Consider the following 11,583-nt stretch of genomic DNA (forward strand, 5'->3'; position numbering starts at 1 on the left):
ATACTGTTTCGAGTCTTTAAATGCTTATGCAATTTCAGGTTTTTCTCTTTTGAGTTTTCCTGCTATATTTGTAATGACTTAGCCACAGTGGTCTTCAGGGGAAATGTTATAAACCAAGTTTATTTACTAAGATGTCCTTCGTGTCTAAGTTTAGGGTTTACATATCTTGGACACCAAGTCTTCTATGTATATAAATAGAGACTTAAACATTGTATTCTATAAACACATTAATAGAATTTCCCTCTCTCTTCTTCCCTCCTGCTTTGTGTCTCCTTCTCCCTTTCTCTAGTTTACAATAGATATCTACCTTTTGTTTTCAGCTCATAGTTTTTAGTCTTGTAATATGCTATTCTTTTGTTCCAAAGATGTGTATATCATCCTTAAACATCTTTTCTGTGATGCCATTAGTACTACCTGAACTAATTCTTGGCGGAGTTGCTGTCAATCTTTCTGGCCATTTCTTTAACTTCCCACCTGCTATATCGGTTTCGGCTGACACATTAGGCAGCGGAGTTAAGCAAGTCTCTAATTTAGTGTACCTGAATCAAATTCAGCAAAATTACATGAGCATTCGCCTATCATATAACTTGGAAAAATAGCAATTCAGCATATCAAAAATTTTGAACGACAGAAAAATACCAGGCCCTGTCAGGATCTTGAGCTTGACAAAATGACGGGTTCTGGCCGTGTTTCCTACTGGATTTGCATTGAATGATTCAATGGTTTTTGCCAAATTGCAATATCCCCATTCTCAGCAAACTTTTTCCAGCATAAGCTCTTAGCAACGGCCTCAATTTCAGATTGTTCCGAGTTCAGATCTTCTCGAGTTCTTTTCCAACCTTTCCAGTATTTTCTCCAGTTAATTGGTGGTCCGCACAATATCCAATATCCACCAGGACGTAGAATTCGATCAACTTCCATCAAGTATTGCCCATCTGTTCATCAGCTAACATTGTCAGATACAAATCAGGGTTCATAACTTGATATACTATTCAGTAAGATAAAAACATACTGTACAAAAGTTACCATTTTTGCCCCATGGGATCAGACATCTTGAGCAATGAGCCATGTCGAACGCCCTAGACGGATACGGAAGCCTTATCGAAGCAAGAATGACGATCAATGCCGGTACACCTCGTTCAAGTACAAATTGCACTTGAGCTTCATGATTAGTGTCTTTTGGTGTAAATGACACTGTTAAGATGTCTCTGGACAAAAGGTAAGCTCCCCAACTTGCAACCTGCAAACAGAAAATAAACCGGCACAAGTTGGCGTAAGCAGAATGCAAACTAAAATCACAGATAAGCTGAAGTACTGTGAAAAAACTTACTCCGCAACCTGTATCAATGGCAGTTCTGATAGACCCATCTTTCAAATTAATCAACTTTCCAATATCATCAATATACTTATCAGCACCATTAGGAAACATAGTACCACCACCAGGGAACCTAAACCGATCTTGTTCGGCTTCGTATCGGATCCAATTTTTTCAACAGTCAAATGCTTATGAGGCGCATTAGCAAACCAAGCATAATCTCGACTCTGCGGCCATGTGAACGGCTTCTTATAACCATATGGCGCCGGAATCCTACATTTCAGTAACTCTTTTTTCTCCGGACAATGCCTTTCTTTGTAAATCAATTTATCTCTACTAAACTGCAATGACCTTTTTAGATCTTCACATGGTGTATACTCACTGTATTTGATATCACATTGTGGGAAATCGTAAACATTCTCGGATACCATATCTGAAGTCGTCGTCGACGTTGACGGTTTCTCATCTTCGTCACCGGAATGTCGGCTCGAGAAATCAAGATTTGTTACTATAGGTTCTTGTAGAAACAGTTGGCACGAGTGAAGATTTAATAAAGACACATAGGATTAACGTGGTTGGGCTCTCTAAGCCTACATCCACAAGAGAAAAAAGATGATTCTTTCTTATTAAGAATCTGTTACACTACGATGGAGATATGGGTACAGCTATTACATATAGATGATAACCTTCCTATTATAGTGAAGATATGATATGTTTAAAGAGAGAAAGTTTGTGTCAACGGTAAACACTTTGTATAGAAACAATATATGTCAGTATCAATCCTCTCCTTATTCTTCTCTCCAATACTCCCCTCAAGTTGGTGCGTAGATGTCTATTGAGCCCAACTTGCCCAATATCTCCTTAATTTTGGTAGCGGATAGTCCTTTTGTAAAAATGTCAGCCAACTGCAAAGTACTAGGAACGAAAGGCGTACTGATAACGTTGGCTTTCAACTTTTCCCGAACAAAATGACAATCGACTTCAATATGTTTTGTTCTCTCGTGGAAGACTGGATTTGAGGCAATGTGCATAGCAGCTTGGTTGTCGCAAAACAACCTGGTTGGTTGAGACGATACAAAACCTAAATCTCGTAATAAGGCTCGAAACCAAATTATTTCACAAGTCGTTAGCGCCATGGCTCGATATTCTGCTTCCGCACTTGATCACGCAACTACATTTTGTTTCTTGCTCCTCCATGTTACCAGATTTCCACCAACAAACGTACAATATCCTGTAGTGGACCTTCGATCGATGGGACATCCAGCCCAATCTGCGTCGGTGTAGGCTGAAGTAGAAATAGAAGACTGACCAGTAATAGAGCTATTTCATTGTTACGCACCCACAAACCTCTTCCCGGTGATCCCTTAAGATACTGTAGAATTCTAGTAGCGGCATTCATGTGTTGATATGTAGGTACATGCATAAACCTACTTACAAGACTTACGGCATACGATATGTCTGATCTTGTAATGGTGAGATAAATAAGCTTACCCACTAATCTTTGAAACTGACCACTATCAGGAAGCAAATCACCATCTTCATCAAGCTTCGCCCGACAATCAATAGGTGTGTCCGATGGTTTTATCCCTAAGTTCCCTGTTTCCTTTAGTAAATCAAGTGTATATTTTCTTTGGTTTATAAATATACCTTTCTTAGAGTAGGCGATTTCTAAACCAAGAAAATACTTTAAGATTCCTAAATCTCTGTATAGCAAATTTGGTGTGCAAGAGAGTCTTGAGCCTTGTAATCTCTGAATGATCATCACCTGTTATCACTATGTCATCCACATAAACTAAAACCACAATAATACCTAATGCGCTTCGTTTGACAAATAATGTCTGGTCTGCACCGCTTTGTTTAAGACCATTCATCATAAGAACTAAGCTAAGATTTGCGTACCATGCTCGTGGTGATTGCTTTAGCCCATATATCGCCTTCTTAATTTTACATACTACACCTGGTTTACGTTCAGCGGGATGGCCCGACGGCACACTCATGTATACTTCTTCTTCTAGATCTCCGTGTAAGAACGCATTTTTTACATCCAGCTAAAACAATTTCCATCCTTTATTTGCAGCAAGTGACATCAAAACTCTAAAGGTATTCATTTTCACTACCGGAGCAAATGTTTCTTTATAGTCCTCTCCATATGTTTGAGTAAATCCTCTTGCAACGAGCCTTGATTTTTACCGTTCAATAGTTCCGTCACTCCAATACTTTATTTTATAAACCCAACGGCAACCAACAACCTTTTTCTCCTTTTGGTAGACGAACAATATCCCAAGTTCCATTCTCGTCGTGAGCTACTAATTCTTCCCCCATGGATTTCCTCCAAACTGGACGTGCATTTGCTTCTTTGAAATGTTTTGGCTCGTCCTCCCTGGACAAGGCAGTAAGAAAAGTCGAATGAGTTTGCGAAATATTATTAAATGATAAATACTCTTGAATAGGATAGGTTGTTGCTTGATAAGTAAAAAAATCTTTTAATTTTTGTGGAGTTTTTGTTTGTCTAGTTGATCTTCTTTGTGTAGGTGCTGTAGATTGAGAAGTAGCAGGTGGCGCAGCAGCTTGCGGAATAGTAGTTGATATTTTTTGAGTAGTTGGTGCAGTACCCTGAGAAGGAGTGATTGGTGGCGAAATTTGATTAGTTGTTGTTGATCCCCTTTGTGCTGGTACAGTAACTTGAGAAGTAATAAAATCTCCACTTGTGGTTGGAGATACACCTTCAGTAGTAACGGTGTCAGCCTCAACATTAATTGTAGCAGGGTGCAGAGCCTGATTAGTAATAGGTTCAACAATTCTCGTTGCTTCATTTGAAATGGAAATCACCGTTTCTGAACTTATTGGCACAATTGACGGCTCTCTTGCTATAACTTGTCTACTTGTCATTGGTGCAATAGGCGACAAATCACACAAATACTCCCCTGCAGGCCTGTCTTCTTGGTCTATTTTAAGTTGAAAATATGGTGCAGATTCATCGAAACGTACGTCTCTAGAGATAACAATTTTACGAGCCGCAACATTATAGCATTTATATCCTTTTTGTGTGGAGGAGTACCCAACAAACACACGTCGAACCGAGCGCGGATCAAATTTATCTCGTTGAGGTGCTTGTACATGAACATAGCAAATACATCCGAACACTCGTAAATGAGACAATTCAAGCTTCCGGCCTTTTAAAATTTCTAACGAAGACTTGAATTGAAGTACTCGTGTAGGAAGACGATTAATTAAATATGCCGCAGTCAACACACCATAAGACCAGTATTTTTTCGGAACATTCATCTGAAGCATGAGAGCTCGAGTTGTTTCTAAAATGTGTCGATTTTTTTCTTTCAGCCACGCCATTTTGTTGCGGTGTTCCCACACAACTTGTTTGGTGTATAATGCCATTCTCACGAAAGTATCCCGGTAGACTTCCTTTGCAGTATTCGGTTCCGTTATCTGTTCGAAACTTTTTTATCTTTGCATCAAACTGGTTAGTCAACATATTATGAAAATTTTGGAAACTAACAAAGACCTCATTTTTGGATTTTAACAAATATATCCAAGTACTACGGGAATAATCATCAACAAATATAACAAAATATTTATACCCATCATAAGATTCGGTAGGTGATGACCATAAGTCGGAATGAATTAGCTCAAAAGGTTTAGCCGACACCGACAAAGAATTGTGAAATGGTAAACGAGTTTGCTTAGAAAATTGACAAACATCACAAACACTAGACTCCGATGATAGAAAAGGAAAAAGATGTTTTAAGACGCGACTTGATGGATGTCCAAAGCGTTTATGCATAGTATGATTTTCTATCAAATTAGTGGCATAACATGCTTTATTAGGAGGATGATATAAGTAAAGCCCATTAGAATAAACACCCTCACCGATAGTAGCTTTCGTCTTTCGATCCTGAAATATGACTGAAGTGGGTGAGAAAATAACATCACAATTCAAAGCATTCGTAATTTTTCCGAATGATAGCAGTTGAACCGGAAAAGATGGAACCACTAGAACGTCAGAAGACGAAGTTTTGGGGAAAAATTAATATTTCCACTCCCTTGTACAGGGACAGTCGATCCATTAGCTATATCTACATCATGCTTACCCACTTTAGGTCTAAAGTTATGCACAACAGTAGAGTTATTAGCCATATGGTCAGTGGCACCAGAATCAACAATCCATGGATCAATTTTAGAAGATGCAAAAACGTATGCTCGTAACTTACCTAAAACCTGAGTAAATGCAGATGAAACAGATTCAGAAGGAACGGACTTACTCAATCGTTGTAGAAGAAGTTCACTCAAGTTGTTTATCGGAAGCGAATTATCAGCTACGGCAGCGTAATCTTTTTTATGCTTGTTGTAACAAATCTTGAGATGAGGATGTAAGAACCAGCAACGATCCTTGGTATGTCCAGTTCGCTTGCAGTAATCACAATGGTAGCTCTCCTTTTTGTGTTTATTGTAATAAATCTGCTTACCTTTTTCTGCCCCAAAAAATATACATTTTTCAACAAGAAGAGCGCTAGTGTTATTCATCTCTTTAATGGTTTTCGGCTCATCACTCACAATTTTTTTATAAGTTTCGTCTCGCTGAATCAGAAAGGAAAAAAATTCTAAAATTGAAGCTTCCATTGAATTAAGAAGTCAAGATCCAACGGTCTAATTCGTTGATACCCACTCCTCATATTTGGATTCTTCTTTAGACGTGAACAGATTGAGTTTCCATTGATAAAACTCAATTTCTTCTTTCCACCAATAGCCATGGCTACTATATGGGACCAAAGAACATAATTCTTATTATTGAGTAATACATGAGATAATCTCCAAGAGATATTGCTTTCAGTTGCAGACATTTATGTTAACACGGAATACAGGTGTAACTTAGGATCATCCTGTTATCTATAGACTGTATTGTATCTTAGTATATCTCTTTGTTTACTTGCCTAAAGGGCAACTGTGTAACTCATTGATTAATATAAATACATGTCCTCAAACCATGTTTAGGGTTAAGAGTGATTATTACCTTTCATGGTATAGAGCCATTAGGGTCGTCTACCTCTTTTTTTTCTCTTCTCTTCACAACCCTAGAAAATCAACAGCCCTAGCAAACCATGTCTACAGAACCATCTACAGTTTCTTCTGTCATATCCTCTTCTGTGTCTACAACTTCTCCTCTCAAGCTAAAAACTTCTTATATCTCCTTCAAACTTGATGAAACCAATTACATTCAATGGCGTCGTCAAGTACTTTATATCCTTCGTTCTCATGATATTTATAGTCATGTGGATCCTGATGTTACTTCTCCGTCTCCCTTTCTTTCTAGCTCATCTGCTGAAAAACCTCTTCCAAACCCTAAATATGCTCCTTGGTTTCAGATTGATACGTCTCTCCTTAGCGGGCTTCAAGCTACCCTTACTCAATCAGTTTTTGCGGACATCCCTGATTTTACTTATGCTCGTGAACTCTGGCAATACCTGGCCAATACTTATGTCGTTCCAACTGCTGCTCGTTCTCTTCAACTTCGTCACCAGCTGCAAACACTTTATCGAGAAAATCTTCCATCTCTGCATATCTTGCCAAAATAACCTCCATCAGAGATTCTCTCTTAACCTCATCGTTTCCCTTAAGTGATGTTGAGCTTGTTCTTCATACCCTTAGAGGTCTGGGTCCTGATTATCAAGCTTTTTCCACTGTCATTGAAACTCGTTCTATGGTGGACCCGGAAGTGTGTGAAAATTAAGCGTAATAAAAACGCGGGCCTACAGTAATACCGCAAGTGCACGGTCGTCAGTTGTAGCTCGTGCAAGTACGGGTCGATCCACAGAGACTGGGTGTGTTTTGGAGTTCTCTAGCTATTTTGGGCTCTAATTTGTTGTTGGTTAACTATGAAGCCTTTTGGGCTTTGGGCTTAGGGTACCTTTGGATTATATGCTTGTTTGATAATGAAGTGAACTGAGCTTGGGCTCAGTTGGTCTTGAAGTGCACTAGGCTTGGCCCTTGAAGTGCACTGGGCTTTTAATTGAGTTTGGGTTTTGACCTTATTCCCTAAGAATGAACTGGGCTTTATTGAACTGGGTTTGGAGCAGTAGCAGCAAACAAGGCTGGGCCTGGCAGGAGCACAGCAAGGCTGGAGAAGTGAAGGCAACAGGAGCTGGGAGCAGCAACAGGAGAAGAAGCAGACAGCTGCAGTAGCAAAGCTGGTTGAGGTAGCAGCAGCAGCAGCAGTGGAAGGGAAGCAATGCAGCTGTCAGACCAAGATAAGGCTCTAGGCCATGACACTGGCCAAGGCAGATTAGCACAAAGGCTAAGTCAAGATAGCTAGCTCTAGGACCAAGCTGAGACAGGGCAAAACAGGGTCAAGGTAGTGCAACAATGCAGTGAGTTAACATGGGAGAATAAGGCACCAAGCCAAGACAATGACATAAAGAAACCACGAAGCATAGGGCAAGGCTGCAGTGCTTATGTACAAAGTGAGGTTACAGTGACAGTGGCAATGGTGTTTCATATTTACAATGTGGTAATGGCAATGACAGTAGAGAAGTGACAATGCAGCTGGAGTATTTACAAAGGCCAAAAACAATTATGAAACTAAGGTGGCATTTACAATGAATGGTGACATAGTGCTAATGTGATAGTGCAAGCCAAGTAATAACAAAACAGAGATAGTTGCAAACCAAGGATACAAGCCAAGGGCAGTGGGAGAACAAGGCACAAAGGCAGCTAGCCTAAGGCAAAGAGTGAAGAAAGAACAAGATACAAAAAATGAAAGGCAAAGTTGGGAGCCTAGGCATACAACTAGAGTGGGAAGAGAACCAGTTTGCTCATAGTCACTAGTGAGCACTAGTTTCTCCCCACTGCTCAATCAATCCAATGCTTCAAAGGCTTTAGCCTAACATTCACACAAAACAGTAAACATCACAACTAGGTTATGAATCCACCTTGTGACCTAGCCAGATGGTGTAATTCTATGTTAAATCCCTGTCCCTAATGGAGCTAGGTGAAGGTTCAAGCCTGCCTATGTTCCAGGGCATACATAAATGGAATGGAAGGAGAAGAAGCTTGCTAATGAGCACTAAATTCCTTCATTTCTCAATTAGCTCAATTTACAAGAATTATAACCTAACATTCCACCTCTAACAGTGACTTAAGGCATCATCTCAGCCTAGCTATAAAAATACACATGAGAGCTCACATAACAGCAACAACAACAAAACAATTACTAAACAGAGCATTGAACTGAACATAAACAAACACAGAAGACATAAAACAAAAACATGAACTGAATTGAAACACAAAAACAGCAACTGAATTGAAACTGAATAAGAGTAATGGAATAAACATAAAAATAGTTGAAAATTAAAAACTAACCCTTGAGACACTGGCTATTCCAGTGCTCTAGGGTGACACACTGGCTAACCCAGGCATAAGCCTTTACATCACACCACAGTCCCCTTTTTATACCCAGACACCCAAATTAGGGTTTACAGAAAAATTCCCCCAAATCCCCAAATTGAACAGTGACAAAATTAGGGTTTCTCACCTAATTCGACTAATTTAATCATACCCATGTTGCCACTGTTCTTCCTCATGCTCTCCCTAGCAGTAATTAGGGTTTTCTCAAACAAACCCTAAATGGACAGAAAAATTAGGGTTAGGGATTTTTCTTACCAAACCTGCGATTTGACGCTTCCCTCTTCAACCCATTCCTCTCCTCGTTCACCAGCTCCATTCCCATGCCTTCAATTGCTTTTCTAGCTTCACTAATTCGTCAACCACTCACCTAGGGTTTCGGCAGGGGAGAAATTGACGAATTAGGGGGCTATAAAGATGGGTAATAGTTGTAGGAAGGTAGTGGTGATGATGGTGGAGGTGTGGTGGTGGTAGAGGAGTTGGTAGTGGTGGCAGTGGAGTGGGTAGTGGTGATGATGGAGAAGGTGGTTCTGTTGCAGAGAGGGGGGAAGAGAAGAAGTCGATGGAAAAGAAGGAGGGGGCGTTTGGTTAGGGTATAGGTATAGGGTACTAGTGTGTTGAGCGGTTTCATCAAGTCTTGATTTTCTGTGACTCTGAGCTGCGGGATGCGAAGATGGTTGGTAGATCTAACGGTGAGATGAGAGATGAATCGATGCAACCGTTGGATTTTGAAACACAACGAAGTCAACGGTGTTAGATGATGTTAGGTACTGTAGTGTAGATCGGGAGTATCTAGTTTTGATGCACAGGCATATAAGCGATCGTTGGATTCAACTACAATCTAATCTGAAGGCTTGGAATTTAGGCGCTGTGGTGTTTGTCAGAGACTTCAGATTTTGATGTTCTACGAAGGAGCGACCGTAGGATTTCGATGTAGTCCCATCTAACGGCTGAGAATGGAGGCGGTTATGGATATAGAAAATGGGTTTGGGTAAGGGTTTTGGGCCTTGGGTATGCCAAGCCCATATCTTCTTTAAGAACAATTCTTCCTTCTTGAGCACATTCCTAGCTTTTTGGACGTGCGCTCCATTCTTTGCGGCTTCCTTGCGTAATTTCTTCCGGCTTTTCACTACTTTTCTGCTCCGCAAATCATCCAGACTTTATTTGGTACCTAAAAATGCAAAATTAATTAAGAAAAATATTTATTCTTGAAAACAATGAAAATACAGAATATGGGATAAAATGTAGAATTAATGCACAAAAGATGAGTTAAATGCCAAGAAAAATATATAGAAATATGCACTTTTTAGCACTCATCATTCTACACTTCCTTCCTTCTCCGAGTTGAAATCGTTGCTTCTAAATCATGAAATTCGTATTACTCAATATAATCAAACCACCCCGGATCTTACTCCTACAACAGCTTTCTATGGTTCAACCTTTTCTTCTACTCCTTCTTCTTCCTCAAACTTCTCATCACCTCGGTTTTACAACAACTCAGGCCGTGGAAATACTTCCTACAGAGGAGGTCGTGGTGGTAACAATGGTTCTTTTCGTGGAAATCGTGGTGGAGGCTGTGGCAATGGTGGTCCTGGACGTGCTACTCAGTTTTACTCCTTTGGGAATTAGCTTCCATCGCCAAATCAGTCCATCCTTAGTGTTCCACCATCCAACTTTCCTGGCAGCAAACCACCACCTTGTCAGATTTGTGATTCCAAAAGTCATCAAGCTCTGCAGTGTCCCAACAGATTCAATCACTCTTATCAAGCTCGTGATATTCCTCAGTCATTTGCTGCAATGCAACTTCAATCTACGCTGTTTGATCAACATTGGTATGCTGATACGGGTGCAACTAATCACATGACGTCTGATCCGAACATGCTTACTGCGCAGACTGCATACTCTGATTCCAATCATGTTATGGTTGGTAATGGTAATCTACTTCCCACTACTTCTACTTGCACTACCTTAATCACTACACCACATAGTTCTATATCTTTAAATCGAGTTTTCCATGTGCCTTTGATTGCAAAAAATCTTATTTCTGTTTCACAGTTAACTCAAGATTATAATGTTTCTGTGTGTTTTGATCGATTCGGTTTTTCTGTTATGGATCGACAAACGGGGAAACTCCTACTCAGCGGACCCAATAATGGTGGTATGTACTCCATTTGTCCCATCACTTCTCACACACCTTCTCCTTCAGTTAATGCTCACAGTCATGTTGCCTCCCTCTCTTCTCTCAGTTATGGCATATGCGTCTTGGTCATCTACACAGTCGAAGTCTCTCCAGTTTAGCCTCTCAGCAGTTAGTTTCGGTTCCTTCAATAATTAGGCACACTTTATGTAATAGTTTTGCTTGTGCTAAGCATCATAGACTCCCTTTTTCTTTGTCAAACTCAGTGAGTGATAGTGTTCTTTTTAAAGTTCATAGTGACTTATGGGGTCCTTCTCCAGTTATCTTTAATTCTGTATTTCGATATTTTCTTCTTATTGTGGATGATTTTTCCAGATTTACATGGATCTATTTTTTGCATAACAAGACGCAAGTTTTCAACTGTGTTAAGATTTTTAAGGCTCAAACTGAAAATCGTTGTTCGACAACTCTGAAAAATTTTCAGAGTGATTGTGGTGGAGAATATATTTCTCATGCCTTACATGACTTTTTTGCTTCCCATGGTGTCTTACATCAATTTTCTTGTCCTCACACTCCACAGCAAAATGGTGTGTCCGAGCGCAAAATTCGTCACATAGTTGAAACAGGTTTATCTCTTCTTCATCACAGTCATATGCCTAAGTATTATTGGCCAGAGGCTTTTGCAACAACGGTTTATCTCATTAATCGTATGCCCACT

At 39.9% G+C, this 11,583-nt stretch overlaps 1 protein-coding gene and 1 pseudogene across 1 annotated transcript; one reads left to right on the plus strand and one right to left on the minus strand.

Annotated features, from left to right (window-relative positions):
- Positions 1-290: 290 nt before the first annotated feature.
- LOC113312333 lies at positions 291-1,746 on the minus strand (annotated as a pseudogene).
- Positions 1,747-6,429: 4,683 nt separating this feature from the next.
- LOC113312334 lies at positions 6,430-10,357 on the plus strand. Its single transcript, XM_026561096.1, has 2 exons — positions 6,430-6,785; positions 10,039-10,357. The coding sequence occupies exons 1-2, from the start codon at positions 6,430-6,432 to the stop codon at positions 10,355-10,357; spliced, it is 675 nt and encodes a 224-aa protein (XP_026416881.1).
- The last annotated feature ends 1,226 nt before the right edge of the window (positions 10,358-11,583 follow it).

This window comes from Papaver somniferum, chromosome 9 (genome assembly GCF_003573695.1).
Source record: "Papaver somniferum cultivar HN1 chromosome 9, ASM357369v1, whole genome shotgun sequence".
In the NCBI taxonomy this organism is placed as follows: Eukaryota; Viridiplantae; Streptophyta; class Magnoliopsida; order Ranunculales; family Papaveraceae; genus Papaver; species Papaver somniferum.